Consider the following 21,027-nt stretch of genomic DNA (forward strand, 5'->3'; position numbering starts at 1 on the left):
CATATAAATCATTGCACAGCCTTTTTTAGAGAGTAGCTATAAAGACTGATCATTGAAGATCAGCTGAAGAGAGATCATTGGTAAAATGAATATTTCTCTGGAAAGCCGATTTCGGATCCAGGTGGCAGTAAATGGTGCTTCTGCTGTGCAGATGCAAGTCTTTTTAATGATACGGGAGTCTGTGATGATACTCGCAAGCCTGTCATTAGTGATGCACAGCCCAAACAGGCTTCTTTTTCACCACAACCTGACATCCTCCCTCGCTGTGTTCGCCAATAGGCAGCACGTTAATATGCGGTCTGGAATGGTTACAACTCTTTAAGTCTCACCACAGCAATCTTCCCAGCTGGCTGTACAATTTAAGTTGGTTTGGCGGTTGTGCCAGTTTCACGCTTGAATTTTTTTTTTAAGCGTGCTGTGATTCATTTCGAAGCGCAAAAAAACACGAGCAGTAGAGCAGAAAAGGTTTTTAAAAAAATCATGGTTTGTTTTTTTTACATTTGGTGTTTTGTTCTGGCCTGATCAACCCCCCCCCAAGCAACACCTTTTCTGAAGTGAAAGTTTGAATTGGAGAGGAAATCTTTGATCTTTGAAAGTCAGGTCTATCGTTTTTATGGCTTGAAGGTTTCCATCTCGAAGTGTGTGTGCATTTGACTTTTTCTAATATTGTTGAAAGTCTTGGCCAGTGTGCATGTTCGTGAGGATTTAAGTTAATACTGTTATGCCAGGGACTGGCAACTAACAGACAAGACCTGTTACAACACCTAATGGGTGTTTCTGACTGCAGATTTCTATAGTTCTTACCGAAGTGTTGGCAGCACAAGTTTTGCGAGGAGAACTGAACTGGTTCAATTAGGCAGCTTAATTTAGTTATGTAGCTAAAAACTGAATGCAATGAGAGAACTGGATGGGACTTCTTGAACTGAGCCTCTGTATCAGTCTTGTGACTGTTGAATAATTATGAATCAATCTTGGATTTGCCATTTAGGAATGTTGAACAAATTCATGGTATTTAGCTGTGGAGTTTTAAAAAGCAGTGGCAAACATGAAGGGAATTGCTTATGTGTTGTCGTCCATTTAAAACAGGCAGGAATGTTAAGGGCTTTTTAAAACTTCTTTTATCTCCTGACGAGACATGCGATGTTTTAAAACCAGGAATAAGCTCTGGCTCATCCGTAGCGCACCGTGAATGTTTTGTGCTCTGTTACATAGAGTAGACAACAGTGTTGCGAGGCGGAGTCTGCTACACAACAGTCGTGGTGTTAAAGCTCGCTGGCGCTGGCCGTGGGAGTAATTAACTCTAATCCTGCAGTCTGATTCACATTTCATCACTTCATGTTTACTTAACAGGTTACTTTTAGCATTTCCAGTCTCTCTGCTCTTTCAGCTAAAGTGCTGCGCATTTACCAGGTGAGAGAGTAGAAAGTTTAACATTTGCTGGAGGAAATTAGAATGCGGAGGGGATCTAGATTAGTAGTGTTCCACGTTACGGTTTTGTAATGACACATTTTCATAGTTTCCTTTGTTCTTTTGTGATTTCGGACAGTGTAGAAGCATTACCCGGGTTCTGTAAACGGCGCCGAATGCACGCTGTCTTCTGTACCCTGTTTGTGCCTTAAAAACCTGCACACCCATGGGGGTCTGACACTTGTGTATGCACTCCATGTAGTGTGCTCGCCCACGTGTCTTCAGCTGAATGGAAATGAACCCTAATCTATCACGGGCACACGTGACCCAGCGGAGTCTCCGGGGAGGGGCAGGGTGGATGCATCTGCACACCGGGCACAGCTCAGTCAGCTGGGATCTCCACCACTGGGCGGGAGGCGGTTGGATTTCTCACAGCTAGGGCAGATGAGTCTACCAGTGGAGATGAGGGCTGCACGTCTGGCACTTCGCGGTCAGATCACACCTGTGGGAGCTTTGGCCGGGTTTGTGCTGCATGTTCTTGTGAATTAGTGTCGTGCTGAAGTGTAACGGTGTGTTGTGTGCCCCACTATAGGTTTTGCACGACTCGTTGTGGTACCTTAAGGATGGAACTTGGAAGATAATTCTGAAGATGTGCTGCGATTGTTACTTTGAGTGTTTTACTGACCTGTGTGCTATAAGTGACCTGAAGTAGACACTGTAGTTGTCCAGGAGTGTATTTCATGTTTTGTGCCTCCGAGCCCTCCGTTTTCCTTTTCCTGGACGAGAGCTGGACGAGAGGAATTTCCTCTTCATTAACACTGCGCGTGCTCAACTCTCTACAGCGCCTCGTCTCCTTCACTGGAGTCCTCATTTTGTTTTCTGATTTTGAAGTCTTTTATGCTTTCTGATCAAGCCATGCTGAACGCCAAGACTTGTTGAAATCTCTGCACCCAGGGAAAACCCCTGAACTCGTCTGAACGAGCCTGAGCACGACCAAAAAGAACCTCATTGAAATTGAAAAGACCTACAAGAGGGCCCCGTCCTACAGACTGATTTCGAAACAGTTTTTCTTCTCTTCGAAACAGCCTGTTTTTCTCCGCTTAAACCTCGAGACGGTCAGAGAATTGGTGGGCTAAATTGTTGCAGCATGACAGATTTTTTTTAATTACAGCAATTTTATAATGCTGTTAGAAGTGCAGATCCCCTTTACGTCATTTAAAGCATAATAATAACTTACAGTAAATTTTGGAAATGGCTAATTAAAAAATGACTGGAAACATTTAAAAGCTCTAATCCCAGAGCTGCTGGCAGTTATATATAGCCTGTGTCAGAAGTGCACACCAGTGTGCCGCGCTCTGCGCGAGATTCTTTAAGCAAACTTGAGGGTTTAAGATGCATCCCAAACTGACATCGGTGAATTTAGGGGCGACTCCTGGGTGGCTGAGCTAGTACAGTTGTTTGTTCCGAGCTCAGGTTGAATTCTGGGACGCAGCTGGTCGAACCCGGGACATGTCACTAGCCGACTGTGACTGTGGTTAGTCGGCCGGCGCTCTCTGAGCTCTCGGTGGTACGATGAACCCCCCCGGGCAGGTGGGCGTGGCAGCGACATCTATAAGGGAGGAACCTCTCCTGCTACTAGACCTGCCCCCCCCATATTTTCCTGCTGGCAGTGGCTCAAAAGCGAATGGAGGAGCCCCTCAACACTTCCTTGTGCCCTTCCAAGGCGCTGCAGGGGTCGCCGGGATGCAAAGACGCGACTGGAGCTTCCAAATCAAACGAGCACTTAAATTCCAGAAGAAATGAATTAGAAAGCTGGTCCTGTTAAACTTCTACTATCGCCTGTTCATGTAGCTGAGCCAGAGCCTACTGTACAGCTACCGTAATGAGCTGGTGTTCTCCTGTTGGCCCCAGTATAGCAGATCCATTGGCTGCTCCTGCATGTACAGGTGATCACTGAGTAGCCCCAGGGGATACATCCAGAAAAACGCAGTATTATCTGAGGTGTGATTTAAGTCTATTTGACAATATGGTCATATGCACCAGCAACCAAGATTTGATCATCAATAAGGTATAATGAAAAACAAGGAATTCTTGTCAGGAATGACTAATTCTCCAAGTTGTTTTCATCCTGTCCTTTTCATTTCTACTCCCTTTAGTAATGGTACTCATGGTCTCTTCATTTCAGTGGTATTGCCGAGCATTTTTTTAGCCTCATGGTTTTCTTGCTCCTAGCATGTCCAGTCTACCTTTCCTGTATGTTTTCATTCAGGATCTAAAAGCCTTTCAAACTGTTATAAGGTCAATGCTTTAACCCATTAGGAATTTTGTTTTCCTACTTAACAGACAGGGGCATTATGAATGAACTACTGAATAAAAATGGTCAGTTGGCTTAAAAGAAAAACTAATCTTAATTCCATTGTCATAAATCTGAGTGGGCACATTTATCCCTTATCATTGTATCCAAATCTCTCCTGCCTCTAATTGCTCATATAATTGTCTTTAGGAGCAGGAATGTGCTTCAGCACTCAGGCAGCTCCTCAGTGTTCTGTCTGAGCAGAGACAATGTTGTTTAGCACTGTCCATCCCTGCAGTAAAACCTCCTTTCTGTTTTCCCTGAGCTAGTCAATTCCCAATTAACAGCCAGTATCGTCTGTTCTTTAACTTGCCTGCCTGCTGCCTATAGCTTAGCCTTTTTCTCTTGTGATTTCGTACTTCTGCTCTTTGCCTCACCATCAAAACACCGGTGATATTGTTTTGGTATAATCGGGCAAAGACTTTGTCATCCTGCTCGTGCAGGGAATTAAGATCACCAAGATGTTCTATTGACCTGTCACACTTCCTTTCAAATATAACAGGCTTTGTCATCATCTGGAGTGGTCAGTCGTTCTCCAGCGACAAGCACGATATCTCTCAACGGTTTTTCGGTCGTGCCCAGCTAGGCTCAATCGAAACTTACGCTGGTGCTTTAAATAAAAGCACTGCTCCCCGCCTTTGCGGTTTTGAGCACCAGTACACCACTATAGAATATAGTGAGAAATCAACAGTGAGTTTTGCTTTTGGGTTTAACTGTTCTTCACACCCCTGTGGACATTTACTGTGGTGATTTGCACTCCTCTATATTGCCAGCAGGAACGTCCCTCTTGAGAGCCTGTCAGATTCTTACTTTAAAATAGATAACAGAGATGAGGATTTTTTTTTTCAAAAGGCTTTTAAGTTCCAAACAGTCAGAATGACTTGCCTCTGTAGATCAAGATTCAGCAAGTTCTTCATGAAGCCTCTTCAAGCTTCGCTCCGACCTCAATTGCTGAATAGAGTTACTGGTGAGAAGGGAGATATTTAGTCATTGTTTGCATAGCCTGTTCCACTCAGAGCCAAACGTTGTCCTGAGTCTAGGTGCATTTCATTCTTTTTAAGTGAAACTGAGCACTATGATCCAGGTGTCGCAGGTTCGAGCCTGTCACGTCACTGGCCGACTGTGTCGAGGATTCTCCTAGGGGCTGTGGTGGGAATAGTCTGTTTGACCCAGGGTGCTCTCGGCTCCTGCAGGCTCACGGCCCTTTCAGTGTGGGGACACGCACCCTCCTCAGATCAGCTCTGACCCTCCAGCACGGGGCAGCGCTGTCTGCGAGGGCTCAGAGCCTGTCTGTGCTTCCTCACTCTCCCCGTGTGCCGAGGTGGGGTTTACAACTGTGAGCCGACTGCCTGTAAAGAAACTCACGCACTTGACTATTCCAAATTGAATGGATTGGAGAAAAGGTTATTGAAAAGGGCAACTCTGGGAGCCTTTCTCATTTCTGCATTGAGAGCCTGCTAAGAGATGCAGTATTAATAATTTCCTGTTTCAGGCAGAAAACCACACTGGAGTTTGGTAGCAGCTCAGAACCGCAAGCAGGGTTTATTGCGAGTGTAGCCTGATTACTACACATTGGCAAAAAGCTTTTGGTCTCTTCCTGTCCTTGCTGTCTTGTTTAGAATTGCACTGCCTCAGTAACAGCATGTCATTGGGTCTGCGCTCCTTGAAGGATTATTTAACCCTTTCCCATCTGAAATGCGTCAAGGACAAAGGACTATGTTCCTGAAAGAGAGGGCAATCTGAGCCCCCCTAACTCCGCCTGTACTTCAAGCAGATGTCGGGCGAAGGATCCAATTGACACTTAACTCAAAAATATTGGACATGACTAGCTGACTAATGGTGGTGCACACTTTCTTCACGTGTCATAACAATTTGCAACTGTCCAAACTGTTAGCAACCCTCTTTATCAAATCACATGCGGCGCATTCATTTCAGCTTATACTGTCCTTTCACTTTAATCACCAAGTAAGTCCACAGTTCTGCTCCTGACTAAGGACTTGTATGCATCAAGTGTGAAACTCCCCTTGCTTGTTTAGGAAAATGGTTGACGGGTTAGATTCGTAGTGTGTAGCGTCTCCTGTGATGGCTTTGGAAGAAACAGATGGCTCCAGTCTTCCCTTCCACTCCTCAGAGTTTTAATCTCCAGCTCGCGTTTGCTGGCGTTCTGGTCTCTTGAAAAAGCCCTAATGCGTCGTCGCTGCCCTGCATTAAACTCACAGGGAGAGGTCACACGGTTCTTGCTGCTGACTTGCTTGTATACAAAGTGTGTTTTGTGAGTTTAAAAGCCTCGCCTTGTGCTCTGTGCTTTCTTGTGACTGAAAGAGGGCACTTCAGGCTGTTTACGCTGCCACTTATATTCAGTATTCCTGCTCACAGGGACACTAGGAGGTCTCAGTCCAATAGTTCAGTCCTAGGCAGTCACAGCTGTGTTTAGCCTGGGTAGGAGTGATGGCAACGTTCAGGATGTGAATGATTCATATCTCACTTTCACCATTTGCATTTAAAATGCACACAAAGAGTGAAAGAAGGAAAGAGATCAAGCAATAGAGATTAAGTAGACTGTATAAAGAGACTCTGGAACTTTTCCAGAGACCGTCCAGATTTGTATTCCTTCATGTACTCCAGGAAGTTAAACGGTCATATTCAGTTTTGGCCTCTGCTGTACAGTACAAAGCCCATAGATTGGACGTTTCGCAAGATTTGTGCTTGGCGCACAAAGCCCAGATTAGGTGTTGCTCTTCTGTAATGTAAATCGGTGGTTTTCAACTTTTTTTTTTGTAATGTTGCGTCCCGGTCTGTCTCAAGGTGTCATCTTGAGTATAACCAACTGTAGCTGCTGGAGTTTAAAATTGATAGAACAGTCCAAGTACTTATTTAAAATATATGTTTTACTTGCCGTTTGTTCTTATCTAGGTCTGGGGGTATAAAACATTTCCATATGGCGGAGATACTCATCAAAATGGTGCTTAATGTAATGATTTCTCTCTATGTATGTCTTCTTAATTCAGTGTGCCTTTTAAAATAGCCTGCATTTCAATAAATTTAATCTCTTTAATTTATAGATACCAGGGGTACAAAACTCCTTCCCTGGAGGGCCCAAGACTTTTTGGTTATCATTTCATGTGAGCCCTTAAATGCCTAATTAAAATTTTTGCTTTATTGGAGAAACTGAAGTCTCACATTATTCTTGAGACATTGGAGGTTCAAAGAAAACTATAAAACATATTCAGTGGCTCTTGAGGCCTGGAGTTGGGTTTTCCTGCCCCAAACTTTCACAAACAGTGGTTTACTTTTTCTAAATGTAGGAGAAATCCAAACAGCCGAGAGCTGTTTAGCTCATCTGTGGATTCGTTGTCCTGGGGTGAAACTGACGTTAGGCGCAGCAGAAAGTTTCCATATTGTTCCTCTTTTTTGGGGGATATTTTTCCACAAGCTTTGGATTGTGAAATTGAAATCTTTCCAACTCTAACTGCTATCAGAAGTTGAGTTGCACATGTTGGGTGCAGGAGGAAGAAAGATTTGACCTTCTTTTGCCCTTTCTTGGATTTTGCAATTTAGAGTGATAATCACATGTACGACTTTATAGACCACTTGTAGTCATCTGGGAAGCGTTCTACATTTCAGTGTTGCTCAGATACGTCTCTTTATAATAACAATGGTTCCCTATCGTAATTAGAAGGTTTGTTCAATTAGAAACACATTTGCATAAACGTTCATCTTCCTGACCCACCTCTTTGAATCCAGAATGCGAGTAGACTCCACTGTACCTCACTAACTCTGTCACTTTGAATTTTCTTTTCTTAGTCCTTTTTTGTTTGTCACGAGTTTATCCAGTTTCGCTTAAAAAAAAAAAAAAACAACACCTGCTTTCTCTATTCAAGTGACTTAAATATGTCAGTTTGCCTGGGTGGAAAATTCAGCTGTGCACACCCCCGGAATACTGATTTTAAAAGTACACAGCGAGAATGAAACTATGAGCTGCTGAATATACAGTAAATTAAATTACTGTTTAATTTAAATATAAATGTGCAGTGATGTAGAGATAATAGACTATACAATACAATTAAAAAGTAATTTCACAGAAATTGGATTATTTTTGCATTACTGATTGGTTCTGCGTACCCCGTGTGACAGTTAGGAGCGCCTTTGGGACAAACGCACACCCCTGCTCGAAAGCCTTTGCTGTAAGTGCTTAATTCTGTTTTTTTTTTCCTCCTTCCAAACGAACGAGTAACGACGAATACAGAAATGAGTGCCCACAAACCTACTGCGCAACAGCAGTGTCTCCGAGATGCAGCAATGTTTTGGGTTTTTTTTATCCGGTCTCCGACCCGTGTTCAGCCCTCTGACCCGGTGGCACGGTGCCAGAGTGATTAATTCCACAAGCTCGCAGCTACCGAGTCCCCTTGTGGGTGTGCGGACTCGCTCACTTGCTGTTCCTGTAAATTGAATCAGGTGTGAAGAGGCCCCAGGTAAAGGCAGGAGCTATCACAACGATGTTAACCCTTCACCTGCTCGCCTCTCTGGGGGGGGAAGGGGGGTATTTCGGCGGCGAGCGTATCACGGTGTCGTCCAGGGGATTTTGATTTCCAGCTGGACTCGGCGGAGTGCTTGTTCCTAACCGTGAGGGAGCGTGGCAGCTGACAGGCCAAGCCCGACGTTCGGAGGGTGTGTGTGTGTCAGTTTTAAATAGGCCCGTTTCCTTAAAAAAACAAAACCGGGGACTGCTCCCTGAATTCTCCTTTTTCACAACTGTTGGCCATCTCCCAAGACCTGTTCCTCTTGTTTCAACGGCGGTGATAAGGCTAACTGGAGTCGAAAGAAGACACTGTTTGCAGAGTAGCAGGTCTGTTTGAAGCCTGCTGCTCAGACAATGCACCGATTGCTATCAGTCTTCCTGCAGAGCCGCACTCCGGCTCGGTGTCGTGTGGGATGGCAGGAGCAGGCAGATACTGAGACGCGCCGTTTCCTTTGAAAGGCTGCCAGAGGCCAGGCATGTGAAGGGATGCGATCCGTGTTGCCTGACGGGACCGCTCGGCTTTCCAGACCTTTCACGTTTCATAACCGCGGCTGTGATTGCTGGTCACCGTCTCCGTGGGACAATGGATCGGGATTCGATTTGTTCATTTCCCCCTTTTTTTCCTTTATGGAGTCCTTCCCTGTGTTAATGGAGACGGCTGTACAAAGAACAGTTCACGGATTGCACAATGAAGGTTCAGTGTGTCACTGAAATGATGTGGAGATGCACTGCCGGTTTCCCAGAATGAAACATGTAGCCTGGCAGCTTAAAATTTGCTGTGATGTTTTGTGATTGTATTCAGAGAGATAAGGAGAGCTTGTTTTACTTAAGCTTGAGAGCTTGTTTCCCGCCTACACACACATACAAGCACATACACATACCCCTGTTTTCTCTATTTGATAAGAATCTTTTGAAAACGAGCCATAACTTTCTAATACTGTCCTCAAAAACAAAATCTGAGATAAAGACGTATCTGTGCCCATCCAATGCACGCCACACGTGCCCTGCTTTGCTGCTGATTAACTGCCTGTTCCCCTGGCTGACTGTGCTGTGCATTGGGTAGGGTCCCAGCTGGTAGCTGGGCTGTGATGCACTTGCCCTGATTGTCACACAAGGATGGGCTTGAGCTCAGGGGATGCTGGGGTCATGCCTGTACTAAGCGAATGATCGTGGGGGCCAATTCACTGAGAGAAGGCAGACAATAAAAAAAATGATGTAGGGAAGGGAGGCAGCTCTGCTTCTCCTGACTCGGTCCTCCGAAAATGTTTTTTGTTTTTATTTTGTAGGTTTGTCTGCAGAAGTGACTTTGCTCGTCGCGTGCTAGGCTCCCCTTGTTGAATGTTCGAATATATTTTTTTTGGGGGGGAAGGTGGCTGTGTTACTGCAGCTTAAGCTGACCACGTCCGGCGTCTGTTGCTGCTGTGGTCAGGTTGTGATCCCAGGTGCTGTCCTCACTGCTGTAGCTCTGCTCTTTTGCAAGCTAAAGGGGTGTGTTTATCTGCTTCCTTTAATATGGCTTCGAGGGGAACTTAAACCCACCCGAATAGCCGAAGTTTGAAGTATTTGAAGTTTTGAAGTTTGAAGTTATAGACCTCTATAGAATATAGAGGTGGGCCTGTTGCTTCTGTAGTTTGAAGTCAAACCACTGTTAATAGACTTGATCACAACTACATAGATTTACAGATGGCTTTCTTGTGCTGCCTATGAAGTTTTGTTACATGAGATTGATTCATTTTCAGAAGCTTTTTTCTGTTACGTGAACATTTTGGTAAAAGGTCAGTAAATCTGGGAGATGTTTTAATGGGTCTGTGATCTGTTTCGCTGTCTGCATACTATAGCACAGGTAGATATTGTAAAGCAGTGTAGGATTGCTCACTGGGCAGGACATCGGTGAAAAACAAGGCACGTGACATACTGGGGCTATTAAAAGACACCAGTCAACCCAGCCCGCATGTCTTGAAGAGGTGGGAAGAAACCAGAGCACCTGGAGATACCCCACATGGACGGGAGGGAAGTACATGCAAACTCCACACACAAGGTGCGCCAGGCCAGAATTTAACCCGGGACAGAAGTCAGCTCTGTGCTGACTGGAGAAAGTAGAAAAGAGAAGATGGTGCTGCCCTTGTCGAGTCACTTTTCCCAAGAATTCGGTTTTCCCAAGAATTCCTAAAGGCCCCTCAGTTCTCAGTATCTCTGTACGGCTGTATGGCAGTGGGGAAGCAAGCAACAAGCTGAGGCCTGCTGGGGCACTTGTCACAGGATCAGTGCTCTCTGCCACACCCAGCTGTGTCTTTTGTAACGGGTTTACCTGATCAGGTTACACCTAATCCTGAACACCGCCTGTGAGCTGTGCCCACCCCCATACGCAAACAATGGGCAAGTTCTCAATGGGCTGCTGTTTCTTCCCGCTAATGGATAGCACAAGCAGCATTCTGAACGCATGTTGTAGAAAAGAACAATACTAGCAGCCTGGAAAACATGAGTGAAGTCAAACACAAGTAAAGTCTTTTCTTCAACATCAAGAGGGTATAGTGGCTACACTTGGAAAGCGATCCCGATATCATTCACACGTTTGAAATGAACCCACAGAAAGTGGAATTTGTCTCACTTTAAGCATAGAAAGTAGTAACTAAGCCGTTGGACTATGAAGCTGTGTAATTTGTAAGAATGTACAATAGATGCCTCAGCTATAAACATAATTATTCTTCAGGATTTATCCAGATTTTTCTGACTCTTTTTATCTTTTCCCAACCAGTCCATCTCTGTTGTTTTTTTGTCTCTACCCATTTATTGTGAAGTTTCAGGTTTTTTAAATTCTGTTCCATCTATACTATACTACGGTGCCCTCCCTCTCAGCCTGGCACACTAGTGAATAGCTTTAATTCCTTCAGTACTGTAATATCCTAATTAATCTTGAGTGCCATGTTCTGTGGAGCACAGAGATCAAGTAGCTAATTTGATTCCAGCGTCCTCTCTGGCCTTATTGATTGAGCACTCAGATGTTTCAATATTTCTGTAAATGTTTAACTTCTGATGTCTGCTGCCACCATACGTTTATGAATCAAGGAAGAGAGGCTACTGTGTAGAGGTGCTTAACGGTGATTCTTGAGTTTTTCCCCGTTAGTGTTCAGTTGTGCAGGGGCACGTTTCTTAATACACCTTGTTTGGCAGCAGGTCTCGTATTGTGGAGAGGAGATGCCTTTGTTATTTAGAGGAGGCTGTCTCGATTGGGTCAGCGTGACAACATGGCCCTTGAGATGGAGGGGTGGGGTGGTGGAGTGGTTGTAAATCTGGGCGCTGTCATTGTGGAACTCCAGCCCTCGTGTCTTCCCTCACTGAACGATTCATTTAAACTTTTTTTTTTGGCACAGCTAGGAATTAAACCGGATTCTGTCTACCTCCTATTGTTAGCCAGCAGGGAGGTTAAGACAAAGTCATGACAAGAGGAGAGAGGCATGCTTTCCGTACGTTATGTCAGTCCACTTTGTGAAGGTAGAGGTGCACAATACTGGTTGTACATCAAGAGCTCTTTCCAGTCTGGCAGGGTCAGTTATATTGTCACTGCTGCTCATGAAAGGTTATATCACGATCTGATTTTCTTCTGTTTTTCTGTCCTCCAGGTAGCACAGGGGTGTGAAGAGAGGGTGGAAATGGAACTGCCAAATCATGCCAAACAATTGCTGCTGCAGCTGAACCAACAAAGAGCCAAAGGTTTTCTCTGTGACGTTATCATAGTGGTAGAAAATGCCCTCTTTCGGGCACACAAAAACATTTTGGCGGCCAGCAGCATATACTTTAAATCCCTGGTCCTTCACGACAACTTAATCAACCTGGACACAGACATGGTCAACCCGTCCGTGTTTCGACAGATTTTGGACTTCATTTACACCGGCAAGCTTTTATCTACGGATCAGACCAGCGACCAGAACTTCAACGCCCTCCTGACGGCAGCAAGCTACCTCCAACTCCACGACCTGGCCGCCCTCTGTAGGAAAAAACTGAAGCGCAACGGCAAACCTCTTCCCAGCAAGCCCGTGACCCCCAGCGCGGGGAGACCGCTCCGCAACCAGCGGCTGTCCTCCACGCCGGTCATTCAGAACCGCTACTCGGGGTCGAGGGACGGTGGGAAGAAGCAGCACGGTGACCTGATGAAGGACAAGCTGTCGGATGACGAGGTCTACGTCGGCAGTTCCAACCGCGAGAGCGCCAAGGCCTTGAAGAGGGCGGTGGGTAACAGCGGGAGCAACGGCAACATCAGCAGCGTCGGCGATCAGGAGCTGGGGCTGGACCTCTCCAAAAAGAGCCCTTCGGTGTGTCCTGCCCCGGATGAGGTCAGCCCAAACAACCACCAACAGGAATCCCCCCAATCTGCCTCAGTGTCCACAGCCAACAGTGCCTCTTTTGAAGACTCCACCACGAACCCCCAAAGCCTGGACAGCGGGGAGCCCATGGACCTGGGGGGAGGGGCCGGCGAGGAGACGAAGCCCCTCCCGGACACGGGACAGCCGCGCAAGAGCTCGCGCCACGTGGCCCGCAAGAAAGAGTGGCCCAAGAAGGAGGCCGCCTTCGACGGCAAGGGCGCGGCCGACGAGGAGCGGCCCGTGCCCAACGGGGTCATCGTGGGGCCCAAGTTGAGCAGCGGGGGCAGCGGGGGCAGCAGCAGCAGCGCGGGCTACAGCTCGGAGCACTCCTTCCAGTGCAAGGAGGAGGACGCGGAGAACGGCAAGGAGAACAGCGACGAGAGCGGGCACAGCGAGAACGAGAGCGGCCACACGAGCGCCAATTACGTGTACCGGCAGGAGGGCTTCGAGCCGGTGGCCTATGGGGACAACCTGTACGTGTGCATCCCCTGCGGGAAGGGCTTCCCCAGCTCGGAGCAGCTGAACGCCCACGTGGAGACGCACACGGAGGAGGAGCTCTACATAAAGGAGGAGGATTCCTACGTGAAGGAGGAGGCGGAGGACCTGTCCACCCAAAATTCGGCGTTCGGCACCGAGTCCCGGCCCTTCAAGTGCTCCGTGTGCGAGAAGAGCTACAAGGATCCCGCCACCTTGCGGCAGCACGAGAAAACCCACTGGCTGACCCGCCCCTTCCCCTGCAACATCTGCGGCAAGATGTTCACCCAGCGGGGCACCATGACGCGTCACATGCGCAGCCACCTGGGCCTGAAGCCCTTCGCCTGCGAGGAGTGCGGGATGCGCTTCACGCGGCAGTACAGACTGACGGAGCACATGCGAGTCCACTCAGGCGAAAAACCGTACGAATGTCAGCTTTGCGGCGGCAAGTTCACCCAGCAGCGCAACCTGATCAGCCACCTGCGAATGCATACCTCCCCAACATAAGCCAAAGACTTTCGTTTGCTAATAACAAAAAGTTAAGTTAATAAACGCGTCCATACGCCCATTTAGGGTGTATGCAGGTGTCCAGAGAATGTGCTTTCTCTGCTTTCTGCAGCAGGAAGATGAAACAAACCAACAGAACAAGACGAGAAGCTTTTGAAAGAGTTCTTAAAGGGGTTGTCTTGCTTCAGAAATAACCATGGGTGCAATGGAGCATCTCTTCTAATTTAATACTTGCTGTGAAAGTGACTGGGTTACTGAAATTGCATCATGACCACTGTGGGCAGACGTCTGTCGGATCCCCAACATCTGAAAGAAAGCTAGCTTGTTCTTCATTCTGCTGCTTTCTTTTTTCGGCAGCAAAATGGAGATCAAGCAAGGTTTATCTCATTTGCCCAGATTTTTGGTAGATGTGACATACTGCAGTTTTGAAGATAATTCTTCAGATTCCACTTAATTCCGATACCTTGATTCGTTTGTGCATGCATATCGCCCTTCCTCACTGCCGTAGAGTCTTGGACAGGGCTTGAAATTGGCCATTCTCGTGGCCTTTCAGGAGGGGTGGTAGAGAGAGGACAGCACGGCGAGAAGGGACAGCTGCATGCATGTCGATTCCATGATAGAAATTTCCGATTGATTTAAGCTAAAACCCCATGATGTTTTTTCAGAGATTCCCACCTGGCAGTTCGAACAGACAGGTGAGCGAATCTGTTGGCTGTCCGAGAAGAAAGGTTCGTATTGGTCCGCTGTGGCCTGGTCTGCCTTCTCTTTCCCTCAGGGGCGTTGAAGAGAAGTACTGTCCCGACTCCCTGCTCTGGCCTGATGGTTATTTCTGTGTCCCAGGAACGATACCATTCACCTTGCCCATGGTTAGAAGCTGCTGACTTCTCCTTCTACAGGAGTTCTGAGAGTGAGAGGGGTCCTTAGTTTCTTTTCGTAGTTGACAGGGGGTATTTCCTTAAAGTAAAGAAAAAAGAGAGCCTAGAGGTACTTGTTTTAGTAAAAGAAAACTTGTTGTAATGTTTATGTGAATGTTTAAACTGGAAGGTCTTGGGATATTACTTGTGGGGGGAGGGGGGGTTAGGGTGGGGGGGGTGCTTTATTTGGTGTAGGTTGGACTTGCTGCAAGTTCTGTAGGTACAGTTTTTTTTTTGTTCTGCATTTTTCGTGTATGTATCGCTTTCCTCCCCTCACTAAAAAAACAAAAACAGACAAGTCCTTTGAAACAGGCTTGTAACCTTGCTACCTCTTTATTATACTTATGAACAATACTTTGGTTAGTGGAAGACTAGGGGTTCCTTAATGTAATTAAATGTACAAAGTTTGTAGAGTACAGTGAACTTAACATAATGCTTTATCCCGCCCATCTTTCACCACAGGTTTTCATTGTTAGATAGGCTTTTTTTTCAAGGAAAATATAGCTTTTGGGTCAGGGCGCCCTTCTCAAAAAGTACTGTAATTACCTTGTCTGAAACAAATAGGTAACACTGGACTAGGTGTGTGGAAGTATTTTCCAAAGAACCAATTTCCAAGGAGAAGAGGACTGACTAACAACAAACTTACTAGAGAAGTTCATAACCAAAGTTAAACTGTGCATAAATGCTCGATGTAGCGGAGTTATTTAGCTGTTTTGTTTTCCTGTATGGACTCGATACTACTTCTAATCAAAGAACTCTACAGTGAGGCCTGGTGGGAGTCTAGCTAACCACTGTATTTATGACCAATGAAAGTCTTTTGTTTTGATTTGTAAGTAAAACCTTCTGTTGTTAGGTGGGCTGGTGAAAACTGTAAACTTTCAAATACTCAAGAGTTTACAATCTTCCCTCGAACCGTTGTTGCTTTGTTAACAGGGGTCCTTGTCATGAATTTATTGACATGTCTTTATCAGAATTTTATTTGATTTTTTCAGTTCAGACCAAAAAAAATGTAATTGAATTTAAAGATGTGAAGTTTTACATTTGCTTGTTAGTTTGGGTTAGACTTGTGAAGCCCTGAAAGAGATAGGTGTAGGATAACTGGACATCAGTTTTGGGGGGAAAAAAAGACAAGTGTTCTCTCGTTTCTGGGTTTATACCTTTTGAACTGGATCTGCAACCTCTGCCAGTGGCTGTACCACTGAGTTCACTTGCCTCATTACAACACTGGAGCTAGTCTCTCTCAGTTTATATGAACATATTAGCAATGACGATAGTAAACACTTGTCCCTCTTGTAGGCAAATTACTTCAATTTACTGGGCAAGGGTGGCTGTTAGCAAAGAATAATAAAACCTTGTGCCCAGTCATTGACCAGACATTTTTGTTGTTGGATGGAAGGTAAAGACATCGTCCAGTTTGTCTTAAATCACGTGAGGTGAAGGGACCTTCAGTGCAAGTCTTGGTGTAGGCATTCCTTCCTTATTTTTGTCTTTCTCCAGAAGTCCTCGTCCTTTTTTCTGCGTGTGTAAAGTCAGTGTTGGGATGCAGCTATGGTCAGATTCTGAACTAACAAGTGCAGTTTGAGGCATCTGCATCTTGGATTCCTTATGTACCAAACCGTCTTTTCAAAAGTTCAAAGCATGTTGAAGTCTTTTTTTTTTTGTCAGAAGATACTATTTTAGTTTGTTTTTCAATAAGATATATATGTATTTGACATTGCTGCTTTTAGTACAAGATTTAGTTGCATTCAAAGACCACACTGGATTTGGTGCAATTCAGACCTCTTTATTTCTTTGAATTTCCTTACTCTTGTAGTTTTGGGCCAGATGTGTCCTTACACAGGAGAAGGTTAATGAAAAACTCATGTGGCACCTCATAGTCTTGGGGCCTAAAAAACACCAGCTATATCTGCTTCAAACTTCGCTGTGTGAACAGCCATTTTAAGACTACATTTTTCCCTATCCTTCTCGGTTTCTGCTGAATCTAGCTTTAAATGGAAGACATCGTTTGTGTTTTTTTTCCCAATATTTAAGGACACAAGATGGGTGCTGTCTTTGTTGTGTTTTGTGTTTTATGTTAAGAGTTTTTTACTTAGCAGGATTTTTTTTTTCAGTAGAGTCATTGAGGAATCCATGATGTATAGCTGTTAACCATTGTACTTGTCAGCACTTAATCAGTACAGCATAATGTCTGTGTTAAGCAAGGGGTTTATTGTGCGGCATGATCTCTCTTTTTCTGAGTAAACAAGTAGACGTGTGCAGTAGGGTGAACTTTTGAAAGAAAAAAAAAACTCCAAACTGTGACAGTAATAGTACTACTCAAAACTTCAGGGAAGGTTCCATTCTTCTGTGCATGGAGCCATCAGCTACATTTGTAAGACATAGTATTGTATCAATTTCTGTATTTTAATGATGAAAAAGCAAAACACTAGTTTCATATTTAAGATTTTAAGAGGGGGGTACTTTTTTTCAATTAACACAAAAAAAAACCTCAACAAGAGGTGGGGCAGCTCAAAAATAAGAAAAAAAGTTATACTTTAGTCGTTAGTTCCAGAATGTTTTCAGAAAATAGTAGCAAAGTTGTATAAAGAATTAAAAAAAGCTCATACCCAAATCCACAAACTATTTTTTAAACCAAAGCACATTTGAATAATTATGGAACCTCGTGTGGCTCTAAAAAAAAGATACTTATGTATTTATCTCATTGTTTACATAAACTTCTACAGTTTCAGACCTCAGCAGGAGTGAGACCAGCCAGAGTTGTTGCTTTTCTGCGGCTTTGCTGCCAAAGTGAAGACATTATTATCATGCTTTTGTGACCCTGAGAAAGGTTGGATCCTATTTGAAATGGGAGTGGGATCTCTCTAAGGACCCCTTTCCAGCTGGCTGTGGCGTCTTTGTAGATGCCTGCTCTATTGTCGTTCAGCATTTCCTGGCTCAAGTGATCTAATTGAAGGCCGAGGATCTGGCAGAGAGCTGCGTCTTTTTTTAAAGAAAGGGTCACGTCTTTTTCTATGGCCACCCAAACGCCTGTTTGACTTTCATATGTAGTACATACGTATGGGTGTCTAAATGTTTACAGTTGTATCCAGATGCTTTATTTAAAGGGTAAAATGATACCTAAAATTAATCTATTTAGGAATAGTTTTTGGGGTGGGGGGGAGGGGTAATTCAGTGGTAGTTGATCTTTTGTAACATCTTATGTGAATATGTATCAGATGGGAATTCGTATTGATAGCTTTTGGTTTTAAACTAGAAGTGATTTTCTCCTCTTGTCTGGTAGGTTGCGCTCACTGTGTTCTGTGATGTTCTGGGGGGGTTATTCCTAGGAAAAGCAGCAGTGTCCTGGCTGGCCTCACTTCAAACCAAGATGGTGCAAACACTTTGTTGACAGTGTTTTTTTTATCAAATGTCTATTATTGTCAGTAATGAATGTATTTATTTCTCAGATCCTGTATTCACTTTTGCTAGCGATTCACTCAGTGTGTGAAATAAGGTGTTCGCAGGGTCAGTTTCTTTTTATTTTGTAACTTTTTTTTTTTACAGGATTTCAAGCTAAAATAAACTGTTACTCAAAACATAGCCATAAACCATAACCTGTGAAGTTAGTACAAGGAATGCACCTTTTTGTATCTTTTTTTTTTTCTCAAAGAAGATAAATGACGTTCTTTGTACGGTATTGATGTATTTTACTATAGCCTAAAACTACACAACCTACGTTTGGCGTCTCTCTGTTGTCGATTTCTGTAAAACAAATTGTGCTCTTACAATCGGCACCAAGACAAATCCTGTGATTAAGTTGTCACTGCCAGAGTTCTGTCATCCGAGTCGGAACTGTGAGGCAACGAGATGCTGACTCCGATCATAGGTTGCTGTATGCGATTTCTAAACCAGAAGCAGGGGTGTTGCCACAGCAGAGCTGCCCAAGACGCGTTGTGATGAAAACAAAAGACAAAAAAAAATGAAGGCGATCTCGACAAGCCTTTCCCTCAGAAAGCCAAAGCCTCTTTAAAAGTAACACCGTCTTTAGTTCTTAAATTTGTGTGCTTTCCAAATGAAAACCTTTTTTTTTGTTGTTGTTTCCCTGTACTGATGTGGATTGAAATAGCTTTATAAATTGCACTTTTTATGTTTGGAACGAGTCCCCAAGTCACATCTACCTGTTTTCATGAATTAATGTTTCATTACCTCATTTTAGTGTTATAGGTGTGTGTCTGTGTGTTATGTTCTCATCGTTCAGTGTTACAAAGCTTTAAATGACCTGGAAGATAGCAGGGACTCTGTTGTAGCTTTCACTTACTGACGAAAGCGAATCCACATCAAGTTCATTTGCTTTTGCGTTTTGGACTTCATAGGACGTTTTGGTTCATGTCGCCTGTGCGCTTAGCAGTGTTTTTTTTGTTGTTGTTGTTGTTTTCCTTTTGAGCCATTTGCATCTCATTTCTTTAACCCCGGGAATTTTCGGAACTGGAGTCTTCCTGCCTCCTTGCATTCATGAAAATCCTGAATCCCAAGTGGATGGGTGGCCCTGTTTCCCTGTTTACCCTGTCAAATTAAACCAAAGCCAGCTTCACCATGCAGCGCAAACAGTGCGGGTTTCTGTTTTGCTTCGGAGTCGCCGCAAAAAAAAAGACTAGGACACGTCAGGTGCCTTCTGACCTCGCCCTTCCCTGTTCTGCTGCTTTGCTCAAGACTGTCTCCTCCCCTCCCCCCACCATGAACACACTACCTATCCTTGGTCAGCCATTCTGAGTGTTCAGACTTCCCAGATAGCACCAGGGTTCTCTTCAGTGCACCGCGCATCTTGCACAAGCCTTGTGCCAACCCCGTATTCAGAACCTGTTGCCACATCCACAAATTCTGAACGTGAACTAATGATAGACCTGTGTGTCAGCTTTGGAATTTCCCAGATATCAGCTGGTTATGAGTTTCCATGCTCGTTTTTTTTTTTTAGCCTGTCGTTTTGGTCTTCTTCACAAGAAAAGCATGTTGAAACCTTTAGCTACGTCCCTCCGCACGTTATTTCGTGGTCATGAAAAGGGGGATCTGCGAAACGCACACTGGTTCAAACCGAGCTGCTAGCTGTGTACTTGAAGAATTGCGAATCGCAAGGCAGATCCGAAAGACGGACTCATCTGGAGGGAAGAGAGCTGTATTGGTTCGAAGTGTGTTTCTGAAGTGAAAGATCAGAATGTTAATAATGCATGTAGATTTTGTAGTTCGGAAGCACAGAACTGGATGAGTTGGGTATTTTGACCATAAATAATTTTAATAGGAAAAAAGACGACTCTTAAACCTTGAAGTAGACTTGCTGTTGGCAACACCCAAGGTGCTCAAGTTCAGTTCCAACTCCTCAGAGAGCTTATATTCAGGTCAGAGCTGCATACTGCGTGTGGCTTACAACTCAACGTGTCATAAAAATAGAGTACAGTATAAGAATTGTGCTGATCTCAGCATTCAAAGTCTTGCAGTCTTAATGTACAGCAATGAGAAAAAAAAACTGTTATTTTATGATCTTTTCATTAAAAGCTTGATTGAAAACAGAACGTGTAGAATCCTCTCCTTGGTATGCGTGCATTGTTATTGCTTTTGTTCACAGGAATACATGTGGGTAGGAATAACCAGCCTTTTATTTTTAAAAAAAATTGGACGTATCCTGTGAGCGCGTTTGTTGAAAGATGTGAATGTGTATATGACGTGTCTGGTCACAATTTTTTTACACATGAGAATGTGCTTTAATTCAGTTGCGGTGAGTCTTTGCTGCTCAAAAATGTCTTTTAACATGGCTGTCCCCCTGGGTGAACTGACTGTCTCTTGGCCTTTGTAAATGTTTCTTGGGTATTTAAGTGTTCTAAATTGTGGTTTAAAGTCTGTTTAGAGATTACCTCAGTTAGTGATTGAAACCCCTGAGGTCTGTCAATGCTTGTTTTCTATATAGATAAAGAACACCAGTCTAATCTTGCTATTCAAGGATGGGATAGGCCTGTGAGTTACAAGGTAGGTACAGTTTTTCGGTTCCGTCCTGAAGTGATTAACTCTGCTGTTCGATTCGGGAAGGGTTAGCTACACATTGCTTACTTTTCATCACATGATGCCGACTTGTGAGCTTGCGGCTCACCCTTGACGAAATATATCGGAGGGGTGAACGAGTTTAATCTCATGCTTGAAATGAATCAAGAGCAAAAACCTGTAGACACCATGAGCCCCCGTGCTTCTCAGACCACGAAGTCTGAGAGCCTCATGAGTCCCTTCAAACAGTGGAATGTCTGCTGCACTGCCCATAGTCATTTCACCCCCCCCACACACACACTCTGCAGTGTACCAGCTGGGCGGGGTGAGAAGAGACAATGTATCTGCTCTTCAGCCAAAGAGAAGGTCTTCCACACATGTAGCCTAACACCCCAATACACTGCAAGACATTAGAGCTAACCCTATTGGTTCCAGCACTCATCTGTTGCTTTTTTGTAATGCCCGTCACATATGTCTGTACCTGTG

General features: G+C 44.6%; 1 protein-coding gene across 3 annotated transcripts in view; it reads left to right on the forward strand.

Annotated features, from left to right (window-relative positions):
* The window catches only part of hic2 (hypermethylated in cancer 2), a 30,567-nt gene extending 10,489 nt beyond the window's left edge, over positions 1–20,078 (forward strand). For all 3 annotated transcript variants that reach the window (XM_088618005.1, XM_088618006.1, XM_088618007.1), the window contains exon 2: positions 11,900–20,078. In XM_088618005.1, coding sequence (XP_088474131.1) covers positions 11,900–13,621 — 1,722 coding nt within the window. In that variant the 3' untranslated portion in view covers positions 13,622–20,078. The remainder of the gene's footprint in view (positions 1–11,899) is intronic.
* Positions 20,079–21,027: the final 949 nt, after the last annotated feature.

This window comes from Lepisosteus platostomus, chromosome 24, assembly GCF_059453375.1.
Source record: "Lepisosteus platostomus isolate fLepPlt1 chromosome 24, fLepPlt1.hap1, whole genome shotgun sequence".
Classification (NCBI taxonomy): Eukaryota; Metazoa; Chordata; class Actinopteri; order Semionotiformes; family Lepisosteidae; genus Lepisosteus; species Lepisosteus platostomus.